The sequence below is a fragment of the Rhodnius prolixus genome, unplaced genomic scaffold (assembly GCF_049639745.1).
Source record: "Rhodnius prolixus isolate KJV_2025 unplaced genomic scaffold, Rpr scaffold_4, whole genome shotgun sequence".
NCBI classification, from domain to species: domain Eukaryota; kingdom Metazoa; phylum Arthropoda; class Insecta; order Hemiptera; family Reduviidae; genus Rhodnius; species Rhodnius prolixus.
The window spans coordinates 17770510-17786894 of record NW_027411614.1 but is presented as its reverse complement, the minus strand read 5'-3'; the positions used below and the strand labels follow the sequence as shown (position 1 = coordinate 17786894).

The window sequence follows — 16385 nt, the reverse complement described above, 5'->3', positions numbered from 1 at the left end:
TGTGAATACGTACACCCACTTTTATTACATATTTTTTCTCCGTTTTAATTTATTTAAAAGTTATTTAAACTACATCGAATAAAACAAAAAACGTAACTTAACGTCGTTTCATTAAATTCGTAATGATTAAATGCCGTTTGTTACTGTTTAACACTGTCTAATGAATGTAGGAGTAAAGGTGTCTATCTAAGTTATCCATCTAGGCCTCAATGCGGTAAAGAAAAATTGCAAAATTTTATATTAATTCATTTATTTTTAATATTGCTTTAATATTTTTAGCTTCGTCCGTTTGTGATCGTCAATTTTGATTAATAGAAGCAGCAATATGTAATTACTTAAACATGTTCTTTAAAAAAAGTCATTTTAGTCGCAAGATAAATAGTTACGTGTCTAGAAGAGCTCAGGAATCATAAGTCTTTCAGCATTGTTTAGCTCACAAATCTATTTTCACAAGTTTGAATGAAATAAGACATTTACTGGTAATATATTAATTGAAAAATAAAATAAAATTGAATCAAGAGGGTTCATGTTAAAAAGATTGTTTAGGAAGTATGTGATTACAATAAGTGGGAACTATACTTTTTCCAGGATGGGCAGAACAACAACGGCTACGTGCCTTATGTAGACTACTCTCGTGACTACAATCCTCCGCCCCCACCAGTAACCTCCGCCCCCAATAATAACTGTGGTGGCGGCGGCGGGGGCGGAGGCGGCGGAGTCGGAGTCGATCCAAGATACTCAGCTGTTTATGGTAATCCATATCTAAGGGGTGGCAGTGGACCTAATCTTCCACCACCCCCGCCGTTAGCCCCGGCCCCGCCCCCGTACTCAGCGCGTAACGGTGTCATACCAAATACAACGCATTACATCACCAGCCAGCAGGCAACAGTAAAACGTGCATCCCTGGCAACTCATGTATAATACTCAAATAGTTCGCACAATAGTTGTGTGTGAGTTCGTTTATCTATGTGTAACTATTAACAAGAAATATTACTTGAATTTAATGAACAGAATTGCGATATAAAAGGCTGTAAAGATAATTAAAAAAAAAAAATATTAAAAAAAATTGTTTTCTGCCTAAAATTTAAATGAAAATTGTTTTTACGGCCAAATTTATAAGGACAATTTTTTTTTTCTAAGAAAAACAATGCTCAGTGACTTTTTCTAGCCTTTAAAAAATGGGACAATTTATTTTAAAAAAATTATAATACATTTCAGGAGATATTGAATATTTTTACTTTACTTTTGTTTTCCATTAAAATACCTTTTAGATAAAAACACATAAAACGCCGAATGCACATCGCAGAAAAATTAATTTATAATAAAGTGACAAAAAAGAGAAGTGTTAATTCATTATTTGTTTATCTATTTTATTTTGTTTAAAATTATGAGACTGATAATGAATAGTAGAAGGAAGAATCAATACTGAAAGAAAAAAAGTTCTTATAGAATGGGACTTTAAATAATAGTGTAAACATTAAGCTTAAAACAAAAAGCCTTGTAAAAGGAAAACTGTAAGTTTATAAATATAAAAGAAAAACTTAGGTTTGTTTTGTAGATTTGTTTCGTTTTGTATTGTAAGTTATACATTGCAGAATTAATTAATTTAGAAGTTTTTATTATTTTCTATATTAAATGATAATAACTTTGCATTTTGATTATTATGTTTTGTTTTCTTTTTTTATAGCATTTTCTTTAGAGAAAAGATCATTTTCTTTAAGATCTTTTAATAAATAAAGAAAGCTGAAGCACAAACATGTTTTCAATTAAAAGTAAAAACAAGATATATATATATATATTTTAAAAAATGCAAACAAAAATAGGAAGGGAATAAACTTGAAAAATTAAAAATGAGAAAGAGAAATGTATGTAATTAAGTTGTATGTATTATTACAGGTGTATTTTTGTATAAAAAGAGAAAACGTTTGTAAGATCTCTTAGATCAAGCCAAAGATAAAAATAAAAAAAAAAATGAATTACTACTTACTTGATCTTTAATAAAAAATTAAAACAAAAAATAAAGCGAACCTTAAAATAGTCATTAAAATGTATTCTACTCTTTTAAATGATACAGTTTACTGTAAAAAAATATGTGAGAATCCCAGGGATTATTATCACATTTCTTTAACCTATTCTCATTTTTTGTATCAATATTTTGCCCCCAAAAAAATATTTAGAATTCATCTGTTTTCCTTAAAAAAAACAAAAAAACATGGTGATATTGCCTTGTAATCCAAAGTTGGATTAAATATCTACCCAATGTCCATTTTAATGTAAAAGCTTTTTTAAAAGTAGAAGCTAGTAATTGCCAAATTAGTATTTATGAGTCTGGCCTTTTTAAACTAAGGGTTCCCATCATATTTTCAACTTTTGTATGATTATTGTTAAAATTGTTTAACCACAAGATTCAAATTTTTCCCCCGATACTTAAACCTTATTCAGTCACATTTTATGTTTCATAAAGATTATTTAATGTTTTAACTCAGTAATAATTGGAAAATAATTTCAAGGTTTCCTGAATATCTGTTTTAGTTGGTAACTTCTTTGATTGCCTCACCATATATTTGTTCTAAAGTCTTATGAAAAGTTAGAATAATTTTATATTTAATAATTCCCCTAGCTAAAGGAATCGCTTCTTCACTTTTTCTCTTGGAAATTTAGTATTCTAATTTCTTGTATTAACCTTCTGAAAATTGGTACATATTTTGAAAACGTATAAGAACTTGTTCTGGGTGGTTCTAAAATATAATTCTCCATAAAACATCTTACTTAATTCTTTCCAAGTTTCCAAGTAAGAAGAATCTACTTATATTAATAAATAGGACTCGATTATTGGTTTTGTACAATTTTATAAAAAGTTTAAAAATCAGTTACAGTAGACTGTATTATCAATAAAGGGCTTCTTTTTTTTTTTAGGCTTTTTTCTTAACATATCAAGTAAAAATTTAGCTACAGATTCCTCTAATAACTTGAATAAAAAAAAGAAGTGTTTTTCTGTCCAAATTATATCATCTTCAGTATTCGAAAAAGCTTTTGTAAAAAATAAAATACAATTCACTTTCAAAAATTATTTATTAAGTTGAATAATAAGAAAAACAAAAAGAAAAAAAATGTAACTAGTGTAAATATTGTAAGTTATTGTAAATATTTATAAATGGACTTTTTGTTTTTTGTTTATTTTTTAAGTTCGGAGTCAGGATTTATAAAATGTAATATATATACAAAAAAAAAACTTGCTGGCATATGAGTAAAATATTGAGATTGTTAGCTTCTATTCAATGATAAAATTCCTGCCTCAAATACTTCCTTAATATGGAACTGTGATTTTAACTGTTATTTCAAAAAAATAATTTCTTATTTTAAGAAAATAAAGAATTAGTTGAAAATATTTAAAAAACGAAAAAAAAAGTTATGTAATAAATAAGTTTAAAAAAATTGTTTATAGTGTATCATAAAATGAATAAATTAAACAAAAAAAAAAAAAAAAAGATCAAATATAATAATTTGCTATTCTTTGTGTATATTCTTATTAGCAGATTTAAATTTATCACCTTCCATGGTCATATAGTAATGTATGAATAATTGTATTTACTTAATTTTGACGTCGAAATTTCAAGTAGATTTTTCAATGTATTTTTTTAAAAAATAATAATAATTAATGAATAAATCAATGTCAGGCCTAATTACTCCAAACCAATGAATGTTTTATTTTCATGTTTTGGTTCGTGTCAATGCTGCTCAGCCTTGTTTTGTTTGTTTGAATAATTTGATATTTATTACATTCTTGATTAGATGAAACTTTATAAAAAAGTGCGTAACATTTTAAATTATTTGTGGCAAGTTATGGTTCGAGTTAATTTTTATTTTAACCTAGCTATTTTTTCCAATAGGTGTTCATTCAAAAATTTATTTTTTAACATTTAATTTCTTTGACAATATTTTGGTAAAAATGAAATTGAATAAAAAATTCTGTTCAAATGTTGCATCAGCAATTTTGTTTTTTGGTAACAACGTTGTTTGTGTTAATCTTATTTTCTGTTGAGTGTTTTATTTTAATTTATTGGTCCTACTCGCATCTAGCGTTTTGTAGCCTTTTTTAAGTTTCGACGTAATATCTCTGTGAGTAATTTATGCAGGTTTTTCTCTAAGGCGCGTTTTTTGTCGCTCATTTTTACTGTGTAATTCCTTCGATTCCCTTTGCAGCTTGTTCTGTAACAAGGAATAGTTGGCAGCGTACTGAAATAATGAAATTTTCTTTTCTACACTTGTGTACATCATTATGATGAAGGAGTCTCGATTCCTTTCATAGATTTTCACTCTCTTCATTCATAACAACTGTTATAACCTTAGCATGTCCAATTTCAAACGTCTCAATTGAGAATGGAAGTCGAGGGTCCTAGGGACCTCATTCCTTTTTAAGAGTAGAGAGCAAGTAACATCGAATAACTTTGATCCAAAGTGCCAGTGTAATAATATTTCTACTCCTGTACTTTTACATCACTCAATTTAAAAAAATTTTTTGCAGTTACATATTAATTAAATCTCCCATCACATTATGAAATTCTCACTAAAATACAAGATTTCTAATATTTTAAACTGCGATCCTCCATTCAACACCACCCTCTAGTTTGAATAACCTCTTCTTAGTTTTCTTCAGCTTATTTCCTCTTCCTTCAATAGCTTTAAGCAATTCCTACAAATTGTTAGAGCATGTCATTGGAACAGTATTTTTAGCATGACATCAACTATTGTCATTTAGGCGCCACGGTAGCCAAGGAGTTAGAGGCGAGATCTGCAAAGCTGGTAGGTATAGTGGTACTGGATTCGATTCCCGGTTTAGGCCTTGGAATTTTTATTTTATGTTGAATATGAGAACTTTATAGTTAAGTATGTTTGCTAATCGCCTCCGTCCATGATACCTAATCGTTAGTGGGACGTTAAAGGCCGCCTGAAAAAAAAAAAATAGGCATTACTTTTCATGTAGATTACTTACAGTCTTATGTTGTAATCGTTCAGTACATCTAGAAAACAGTTACAGCAATCCAATTTTAAATTAGTTGCAGCTAAACTCGCTAAACAGTTGCATACGTAGCTGTTTCTTATACGTATTGGTTCAAATATTTCAAATGTCATGTACATCCTTATTTGCTGAATTACGTTGGCTTTCAGATAGCAGCTAGAGTGATGGTAAATAGGTAGCTTCCGTCATCCAGTTATCTATCTCATTGCCAGGGTTAATCCAATTGCTTGAGTTAATCTCTAAGAAGTAGGTCCTCCCTGTTTTCTCTTATAGTTTACTCTCATAAAATATTAAAGAAAGTTAAATTATTTATTTATTATTTATGTATTTAATACTATCTTGCTACCAAAAATCTGAAGGATATCAATTAATACATTTGTTTTCAGATCTCTCGTAGATTAATGGGCAAACTAAAACATAAAAATAAATAAAAAAAAGGTTTATAGCAATAAAATAAACTGAGCTTTAGTAGGGTTTAGCACAAATAATGAAATGTTCTAGCAGGTTAGACTTGTTAGAAACATCATAGTTAATGCTAGATGTTTACATAGGGAATTAAGTTTAAACTGTTTTTTGCGTAAGAGAGCAGAGTCAGCATTTGTACGTGAAATCGCCAATAACAATGAGTAATTGTAAATTGCAGAAGTAAAGTCCAGTCAAAACATTCAAACCTACGGATTTTTCAAAATAAATTTAATTACTGCAGATCGTAAAGTTAATACAAAATAATTATTTATTGATAAAATATTCTGGTTAAAAATATTTCATTTTTGGCAGTCGTTGTTTGCCCTTGAATCGCCCCTTGGTCAAATAGACTCTAAAATTCTCTCTTACAGAATTTCTATAATAAATGTGCAAGTTTTTTTAGTTAAATTCAACTCATGAACGTAAAATTTCTAAAACGCTGATGTAATTTTGAGAGGAAACATCTTACTCATTCCTGTTAATTCCTGTTCAGTTAATGAGCTTAACTCATCAAGTTAATCTTAGCACTTTCAGATTCTATTAGATAGTACTAGAGTTAAATTGAGAGAATATTGCTCAGCGGTTGCAATTTGCTCTGGTTATGTAGAAATTGTTTAGTAAAATAAATACTAATTTAATTCTAAACAATTAAAATTATTAAAGTAGACATGTGATCATATTCTTTTACTAATTTGATCTTTCAGATATTAACTTCTTTTGATAGAAAGCCATTTTAAAATAATATAATTGTTTGCTACAAGATATTATATTAATTACCAGTCACTTTTTGCTAACTTTGGATATTTTAGCTGAATTTCATTATGGGAATTATATATAGTATCTAAAAGAACTAATTAATTCTGTGAAATGTATTTAGTTTTTTCGTTGTGGAACACAACTTTATTTCCTGAACTAACAAGAAATAGAAATATTGCTAAAATATAAAAAAAAATTAAAATTGTATGAAATGGTTGTTCGCAATAAACAAAGCTGGGCAGCACTGAATTCTAATTCTAAAGTACTTATTTATAAAAATCCATCAGTATTTAATGTTTTGTTTTAAAAAAAAAAATTAGAAAACAAAAGCGAAACGTTGCCACAACTTGCTCAACAAATGTATTCATTTTTGGCAGTCACTACCCCACCCCACCTAATGTAAATTATTTTTATCAAAAAAAAGCATATAATAAATATACTTAAAAAGTCCTAATAAAGAGGTAACAGATTATTTCTCTTTTCTTCAGGAAGAATAAAAGTCAGTGTTAAAAGTTCTTGTTCGTCTATAACGTCAATTGAGTCTACATTCTGATTGTTATCGCCTTTTTGATTTTCGTAATAAATGTCTAAGTTGGGCAAGTGTTTATATAGAAATTATAAATATTATAAATATATATATAAAATATTGTATAAAATATAGTGCCATAAATAGTGGATTATATCAAGAGGGTTTTTAATATTAATAAATTAATGGTGGACCTCTTTATAAGAGACAACTCAATATAAAAACTAAAAAAAAATAATAATAAAATAATTAAACATCAGTATTTTTATAATCAGGTTCCGACGTGAAAAAATCTAAGGGGGTTTATTGATATTTAATCCCTGTCCTGTTTCCACATCAGTTTTGCCTGAATAAACAACGTTTCCTCCTACTCATGTTTTTTATTTTTGGCCATTTTATTTTCTCATTTATTAAAAAAAACTTCGTACTGTTTTCTATAGATGTTACTTCCTAAAAAAACAATCTAACAATAATTATAAATATTTTTTTAAATGAGAAAATAAAGATTAAAGTGTGCTCACTTAAACTTTCACTGTAAAATTTGTTAATATAAATTGAGTAGAAGCGTTTCAATAAAAATAAATTAAAAACTCATTTTGTTCTAATATATTTCTTCGAGTCCTGCTAAGAAATGAAGAAGTCAACAAAGTGAAACTAAGGTGTAAATTTTTGTGTCATTAAGAGTAGGCCTAAAATTGATTTACAGTTGTAAAATAAATTTTCATTGTACAAGTTTTATTTGTGAATAATTTATTTATAACCCATTTTACTGAGTTTTTATAGTCATTTTTTTTAGACTAAGAACCGCGAAATCAAACTTTTTTCTCCTAAAATATTCATGTATTATCGTGTTAGCTGAATTTATCTTGGTTATTCACTTAGGCGTCACGATAGTCGAGGGGATAGAGGCCCGCAAAGGTATAATGCAATGAGGAACTGGTTTCGATTTCCTAGGATTTAGTTTAATGGATTATTAAAAGGAAGAAATTTAAATACTTTAGTCCACGATACCTGATTAGTAGTTAGATAAAGCGCGCCTTAATAATGTGCAAAATATTATTTATATTATTTCAGGACACTTCCAATTTTTTGAGCCTTACTCAAACAATGCTTCCTAATTGACCATTTTATCTTGTACAATCAAACTGCTTTTACTTAATTAATAGCTTACCTAATATTTACTAAATTAATTTTGCCTACTGCTTCTTTTTTTTTTTGTAATGACTAATAATTAAAATATTTTAACCATTAATAGTCTTGCATTGACAAGATCAACGGTAAGTTCGCTTCCCAATCTTAAACATTGATTTTATATATGCGTTATGACTAAATTGCACTTATTTTCCGAAGAACGTTGCATTAATTGGGAACTGATTTCATTCATTATCCCCTTCATCACACCATATGAATGTACATCGAAAAATATCGGTCAAATATCAAGCGTACGACCCCAAAAGCTTCCTGGACATCTAAAATCCTATCTACAATATCTAAATTCATAAAATAGCCATATGTTGCACAACTAACTTTAACTTCAATACAAAATCAAATTACCAACCGAAAATCTGCTTGTTCCTAATGAACTGGCTTTGTAGGGTTCTTGAGATCGTTACACTCGTTTAATTATTATTTAATTGAATATTTTAATAAATTATTGTTACATATTTCTGATACTTTTGAATCAAACAGCTAATATTTTTTTATGTAATTAAAAAAAATGTTGAAAATGGATGACGCCATTGCTGATTGTAAGATTTCCTGCTTAGGAAAACATTGTTGAATAAATATAATTTATTCCATTAATCCTGATTGGTTTTAGGAAGAAGATCTCGAGGTGGAAATGGTATTGAATGATATAAGAAGTTATAGACAATTATTTATTGACCCAAAACTTATAGCTGAAAGCCTTCTTCTATCTTTAGATAAAAATTTTATGGAATCCAAAGAAAACACACACTTTGAGAAGGATCTGGAAAAATTATATTTTGAAGAAAGAAATAATTTTTTCAGAGATCGATCAATGGAAAATAAAGAACCTGTTCAAGGGGAAAGCAGCAAAAAAAGAAAACAACAAAAATTGGAGAATTTTTGAAAAAGAAAATAAATTTTTTGAAACGTTATTTGCTTCCGTATAATTATTGTTCCAATAGTGTGATATAAATGTACTATTTTCATTTTTACTGGATTTTAATTTCGTTGAACCCTGCAATTTACCTTCTTTTTCTTAGTTACTCTCATATCACCTGCTGAAAAACTAGCAAATGTTTAAACTATTCTGAGAAGAATAATTTTGTCCCTCAAAAGAGTCTATAACTTTATGTACTATTTTTGCATATCCCAAGTCAGATACCCTTATTCAGCATTTCTTTCCATCTGGAACGATATATTTTTTTTAGGAACCTGTGGTTCTTCTAACAGTTTCCACCAATAATCCTTAGAATACCAGCTACGCACTCCTATAAAATTCACTGTAAATAAACTTCACAACTAAGTGATTACTCTAAAGTGTTATATAATTGTTTTTAAAAAAAGTTATAATGTTCACATTCACTCATTTGTTACAACTTTTGTTGCAGTTGTAAAATATAACTAATAAAACATATATAATAACACAGATGTATTTTAAACAGAGGAATTGCACAAATGATTTTCTATTGCTCCAACATTTGACACTTGTTAATTTTAATTATTTATGTAATACAAATTAATTTTACAATTTATTATATTTTGTTTAATTCATTAGAGCTCTTAGTGCCTCAGAGCTCATATTCAGTGCTCTAGTAAATGAGCGTTTGCCATTTCTTTGATTAGGTAATGTGAGTAATTCTTAAATGAAATAGAGGAGCAAAAAACAGAGCTGCCCAAAAACAGAGCAGTTCCTAATGGTATTTTACAAAGTTCTTTTTCTTCATTAAATTTCTTCATATTATTCTTTAAACTATTTACGTACACATCTGAACGAAATAAATAATAAGTTTTGAAATTTTATTTCTGTTCAAAATAAGATGATTTTTCGTTTATTGATAAAACAATTGCTATCTAGTGCAACATGCATTTTAAAAAACAAACTGATGATTAGATATAATACATAATTAACAATGCAGGAAGGGATATTTTCTTTTATAATGCTGTTGTAGTTAATACAAAATCCGAACCATATTGGAATAAATAAAAATTTGTTGTCAAATTAATAAAATTCATAGTATGGAGAGTTTGATTAGGGCTTGACACTAGAATTAACCCAGGAACCTAATGGCGCTTTTTCGAACTAACTATTCGACTTAGTAAGTAGGTGCTGGTATCGCACGACCAACAGCTGCACTACATAATATTTTGTTGATGTTTTTACTAAGTCATATTGAATATTATTTGTATTGTCATCTATGCTCAACTATTTACTCTACTTTATTAGTAATCCAATTAACAAGAGCGAGAATGCTTAAATGTTTAAACAATGAGTGATAATTATCATTGTTATAATCAGTGTGCAACTCCATAGAAACGGCTGAACATGTTGTTTGTCCATTAATGATTCGGATACTGTCGGTGCGACTCGATTTTTAAGGCATACGCCTCTATCCGCAACAATAAAGCGATTGCCTATTTTGGATTAGAAAAAGTTAGAGTACCAGTGCTATTCACTCGTAAGGCCTCTTGAAAACCATTCAAATACCTCTTAGCACCTAGGTTTCTACGTTTTGATCCTTTAATTGCTAACCACTCCATACATCTTCGACACTATTCTACCACAACTTCTGGGTATCTAAAGTACAAAATGAAAATTCTGGCTCAGCTTCTCCACGTTTGCTTCACTCAAAGTGGCTTCAGAAAGCACTTCACTCATCAGAAGAATTACTTAATTATTCTTATCTTGGTCTTCTGCGCTTATCAAAATTTTTTTATAAACATGTTGTGCTTATGAGAAAGTGAACCCCTTGAGCAAAGTAGCATTCCAATCACGTTTGCTAGGTGCAATGTCTTTCCATTCCAAAAAAAAAGGCCTTTTTCCGTAATCAAGGCACTAGTCCAAAGCCTTCTTCCTTGAGATATAATCAATGCAGGGTTCCATTCCTCTACGGAAAGTAGGGCCGGCGTCAACAGAAAAATAAGGAATTCTCAAACAACCCAACAAAACCAACTATTTAAGTCTGCCCAAATGTGTACTTATAAAATTCACTTAAAAGAACAAAACTCATCAAAAAGTTTCTTTAAATGGGTGTACGACTATTTCATGATGAGTGATTTTTACATCATTAGATCAGAAAATAATAAAAAACTATGGGATCAAAAGCAAACAAAATAAGCTTAAACTTCACCTAAATGAAAATAAATTTTACCTATATGTTTATACTTAAGTATAATTAATTATAACTCAATCAATTTTAGCGCAGGTCTGTCCCGGTAATCCAGAAGCTGCAAATAGAAATATCAATATTTAGTGAAAACTTTAAAAATTATAGTCTTTTGAATGTTATTAGCATGAAAATAAACTACAGAAAAAGAAAGAAATGTACTCACAACCAATCTTTTCTTGAATCCATCTTAGAAAAAATGAGACATCCGAATTAACAGCAGGTGTTTTGCTCCCGCAAACTTTACCATACGAGACTACTCCAACTAGTGTGTACCTATTTATTTCTGGATCTAGCCAGATCAATGGACCCCCTGAGTCTCCCTTTGAAACAGTAAATACTAGGTTTATTATTTAGAAAACATAATTATATGAATGAATCAATTGGTTTCCATGATTGTATACAATAAAAAGGTAAAGTAACACAAACATCAATGGCCATCATGACATGTCGTCAACGTCCTCCAATGTTCAGAAGGGCTACAAGAGATCTAAAAAGGAACCAGAACTCTCCAAGGGAAATTCTAGAAACTGAATAGGCTACAAGCAGGTATAATCTCCTTTGAGTTGCAACTTTTCATGCAAAACTGTCTTCCATCTTCCAGAATTGGTCCTAAATTAAAAGATTATGAAATATAGAAGTTGAATAAACTAGATATCAACTCAATGAACTCATAGATTCTGCAATATTTATCTGAAACATTTTTCAACAAAATTTGTTCACATCATTAAATGTTTTAATGTGTTTTGATTGCGCTCATTAACAAAGTAGTAAGTGATCTTCAAAACGGCTGAAGGAAATTTCACGCTCTATTGTTAGTCAACAAATGGGCAATAAACAATAACCAACAAACAGCTCGGCATACATAGAAGATGATAAGATTCTCGAGGATTCGGTTTCAAGAGAACGGAGACTTTATTCTACGTCAGTTTGATAAGAAAAGCATTAAAATTATCTTATCATATTTCAAAACTCTTTTATAAAACCTACAAGCACTATGTACCTGCGAGAATCGTTTTCAGTAAAGATAGACCAAAGAAATCATTTAGTTAAAAGAAACGGACGGACCATATTCATCTTTTGAGTTGACCGCTAACTATAATAATTCAAAGACTTCCTAACTTTTTTATTGTTATTAAACCTGCACAATTAACAGGAAACGTAACCATTTTTGTAATAGATGACAGATATTAGAAAACTATTATACTGACCTGACAAGAATCCTTTTCATGTCCATAAGTACAAAGTTGGTTTGGAGAATCAGTTGGTATTTTCTTTAAATAATTTTTAGCACACTCTTTAATTGAAATTACCCTTAAATTAACTTTCATCAGAACTGAAGATGTTTTTCCTTTAGTTTTCAATCTTCCCCAACCTGAAGATATCAAAAAAATAAATAATTATTCAGCTTAATATTATTTGCCTGCTAAAGCTCACTGTGATTGTACATCAGATTTAGTTTTAAGCACATAAACATTGTAAAGATTATAAAGTTCTTGTAATAATTTTTGTCAAATAGACCAATTTTTCATATTTTTTGTTTATGGACATCAGAACTTATTTTTAAAAAATCCTTAATAATTAATTGTATTGTTTATTTTTAGTCTCTTTTTTTATTTTTTTGTTATTTACTAGCTGTAAAGTTTAGCCAACAAGGCATATGTTAAAAATGCAAAAAAGAAACTAATAGGTCTTATGGTGCTTTGTTGCATAGATACTTACGAAGTTAAGAATTATTTTACATTTAAATTAGCTAGTGATGACGCTGAGAATGCTGAAACGTTCATATTAAAAAGATGTATGTAAATAAATAAAAGATAATGAGACCCATAAAATTAATGAACGGATTTTGTTTTGTTAACATAACATGATGTCGATCAGCGTGATGTATTCACGATTTCTTGACATGTATTTGATAAAGATTCTAGGCATATTTGTTTTACTTTCAGTCAGTTCAATTAAAACAAATTAAAATTTTGATTATAATTGGCATTTCAATAATTTAGTTGTTTTTCCACCTTTATGTTATTATCTTTTATTTTTTTAACCAGAAAAACGCTGCATAAACCTAACCACTACGGTGCTTGGACCAAAGTGTAAAAACATTATTGAGTAAAGATAGCGTGGAAAATACTTGCCAAGTCAAAGACAGCCTCAGTAGCTGTCAGGCATTTACAAAATCAGACTTTGAAAAATCTAACTCCCAATTAGTAAACTCACACTTGTGATAGTCTAGGTGAACATTTTAGGAAATTAAGTGTAGCTAAATACTATTTGAAATTCGGTTTAAGTTAAATAAACGTAAATACTACTGCAAAATCTAGAAATTTCATTCTTAGAAGCAGCTCTGCCATCAATAAAATTGGATTGGTATTGTATGGAACTCAATATTACTGACGAGTATCTTCCAAAGAAATTCATTAATATAAACACATCTATTTTGAAAATATCGTAATGTCTTCATTCTTACCAAGTACTTTGATGTATTCATTAACCAAATCAGCTTTGCCAGTAGGCAGACAAGCTGGACCAACTTCTTGGGTGAACTTGATTGATCTTGAAAGAACCAACAAGGCAACATCGTTATGATAAGATTTAGAACTATAATTTTCATGTTCTACTGTTTCTTTAATTTCAACAACGTCTGCCTTTTCATCAGCTGTAATTATAAAAATGATTAAATTCTAAAAATAATGTCTCTATCTAGTATCTTTTCCCCCAAAATTGGGCTTAACTGAATCAATGTAACTTACGTTTAGTAACATCATGAGCACCAACTACTAGGCCTAATTTCTTTTTTTTATTTGGTGTGGTACAATGGGATGCTGTTATTGCGTGATTTTGGGTTACTATTGTTGCACCACAGAATAAAAATTTCTTTTCCATATCTATAATTCCGGCCATTAATGGAAATTCATTTTTCAAGGTTTCACGTCCACCAACAATTCTAGCCTGTTAGCATAAACTGTGTGAATTACCTTTACCAGGGAAGAATAAATAAAGCAACTGAAAGAAATATTCAAATTACAGTATTCGCTTGCTTTGTTATTTGAACATAACCTTTTTTCGATATTCTTTTAGAGACTGGTCAGTATTTCTCACTACCTCTCCTTCTTTCTGTTCTTTTAAATGGCAAAAATGCCCCAAACCAAAAGTCTAACCATCTTTAAAACGTGTCCATCTGATATGTAGTTTTTATTCATCATAAAACGGCCCCAAGAATGGGAAGTACTTAGTGATCTTTTCGCAAACATATCCCATAAAAAATGCTTGGACATTTTTCCAAAGAGATATACATAGTATTAAACAAAATTAAAGAGAAACATTACGGAAATAAGTAAAATGAAAATTGTTCTACTCTGGTTGGGAATAATATAAGATTTTTTAGAAGACTATTTCATGTTTATTTTTGTACATATAAATTAAATGCACCTTGTTAGTCCAGCCACAAGAACAATTTGTTACTTTTTCTCCATATTTTTGTTCTTGTTGAGTTAAATCTATTTCTTCAGATTTTATGTTAACATAACTTTGAGGATTTACCCAAATTTTTCCAAGCAATAAAGCGATTGCTATGCTATATATTGTTCTCATTATCAGCTATATATTTTGTTTTACTTTATGTTGATTAATAGAAAATAAATGTTAAATTCCTGAAATCAGAAAACAAACAAAATCAATGTAAAACATAATATGTATTATATTATAATGTTTTAAAAAAATATTTCCTCTTAAAATGGAATAGGCGACATAAAACGAAACTTTGGAGCACATCATACAAATAGCTCGCTTTGCTTGATCATAAAGAGAACGAAAATGCTCTTAATGCCAATCGGGAAATAGAAATTATTTTCTGGAATGACTGAAATCAGCATATTTGTAACATTGAGCTGCACAACAGCCTAAATTTGGCTTAAAAATTTCAGGACCTCACTAAAATGTCTGGCAAACTAAAATTACTACGTATTAAATGGACTTTAAATGCAAATTTATTTCTTTGACAAAATATTTGTTTCACAAGATAGTATTTCTTCCTTTCCCTTACTCCTAATACACAAGAAATGTTATGAAACACTTCTTTTTTACTGTTTTCATCACAATAAATTAATGGTTCTGATATACTCACGTGCAATTGCCATTATATGTATATACAGAATGAAGGGTTGATTGATTTATTCAATTAATAAACTTGCACAATACTCACCTCAATGTAGGAAAAACACTAAGTGTTTGTCAACTTAATTACTGTCCATTTATATGTGCAAGCGCAGGTGTTGAAATATTAGAAAACAACAGATATTAATTAAAAATTTACATATACACACATGAGTGACTTAATGAATAGACAATAATATCGTTTTTGCAGCAGATGGTGGTTGACAATTCTTTAAAAAATTCTGGAATGGTATTTATTACGCGGACGAACCATATCTAATAATGCAAACAAATGAGAGAGGCGTAATTGAGCCGTTCACTGTGACTTATAGTTATAATCATTGGATAAAGTTGTTTTGTAGAAAAAACTTTAAAAGATTGGCATTTCAAAAAATAAAATAAATGATTTGACCATTAATGAGGATTATTACAAAGTAAGATAAGAAGTAAGAATTGATGCTGAGTTGTAACAGAGTTACAACAGATAATATGGAGTAGAATAATAATAGTATGTTCCAAAATTGTGTGAAAAGCAATTGATTGATTCTAAGAATATTTTTAGCAAATATTTTAGAAAAGTAATCTCTTTAAACTTTAAAATAAAATTACAATTTAAAATAAAAATATAAAAAACATACAATAAACATTACTTATAATATAATTGACTTAATAATTAAGTAATTACTATAAGTAATTTACACTCCAAGAAGGTGTCCAAAATGAAGGTATGATAGGAAGTGCTTATCCGAGTTTATCTCAGTAAACCTATCAAAACTAACAACAGCCTTTAAGCAAAACTAGTTGCAATAGATTCATTCATAAGCGAAGCAAAAAAACTCCCAGGCAAAGTCGTAATTTGTTCTTTGGAACAAATAAAAAATCATGAGTGAAACTGGCAATAATCAATCTTCCCCTTGGATTAATGAATCAGACATCAAAAAAGATGCACAATGCCCCTAACATGCAGAAAACAGAAGAAAAGAACGTGGAAGAAAAATACGAAAGGCCCTGGAGATGATCTAGTCTCTTTGTATTATAACAAAAAAATAATAATAATAATTTTTACTGATTACAGATAATAGATACCAGATCATGACTGAATTATATTTAA

General features: G+C 29.0%; 2 protein-coding genes across 12 annotated transcripts in view; one reads left to right on the top strand and one right to left on the bottom strand.

Moving 5' to 3' along the window:
- The window catches only part of LOC141456070 (irregular chiasm C-roughest protein-like), a 921342-nt gene extending 912455 nt beyond the window's left edge, over positions 1-8887 (top strand). For 9 of the 11 annotated variants that reach the window (XM_074131679.1, XM_074131677.1, XM_074131678.1 and 6 more), the window contains one exon: positions 589-7505. In XM_074131679.1, the coding sequence (XP_073987780.1) occupies positions 589-921 (333 nt within the window). In that variant the 3' untranslated portion in view covers positions 922-7505. Of the gene's footprint in view, positions 1-588; positions 7506-8586 lie in introns of those variants that run through there. The other 2 variants (XM_074131684.1, XM_074131686.1) reach the window with 2 other exon arrangements.
- A 960-nt stretch (positions 8888-9847) lies between these two features.
- On the bottom strand, positions 9848-15353 carry LOC141456071 (venom serine protease-like). Its single transcript, XM_074131687.1, has 7 exons — positions 15246-15353; positions 14552-14772; positions 13873-14071; positions 13590-13778; positions 12331-12494; positions 11286-11442; positions 9848-11180 (listed from the first exon to the last, which is right to left on the bottom strand). Exons 2-7 carry the CDS (start codon positions 14711-14713, stop codon positions 11140-11142), a joined length of 912 nt encoding a protein of 303 aa, XP_073987788.1. The 5' UTR covers positions 14714-14772; positions 15246-15353; the 3' UTR covers positions 9848-11139.
- Between the last annotated feature and the right edge of the window lie 1032 nt (positions 15354-16385).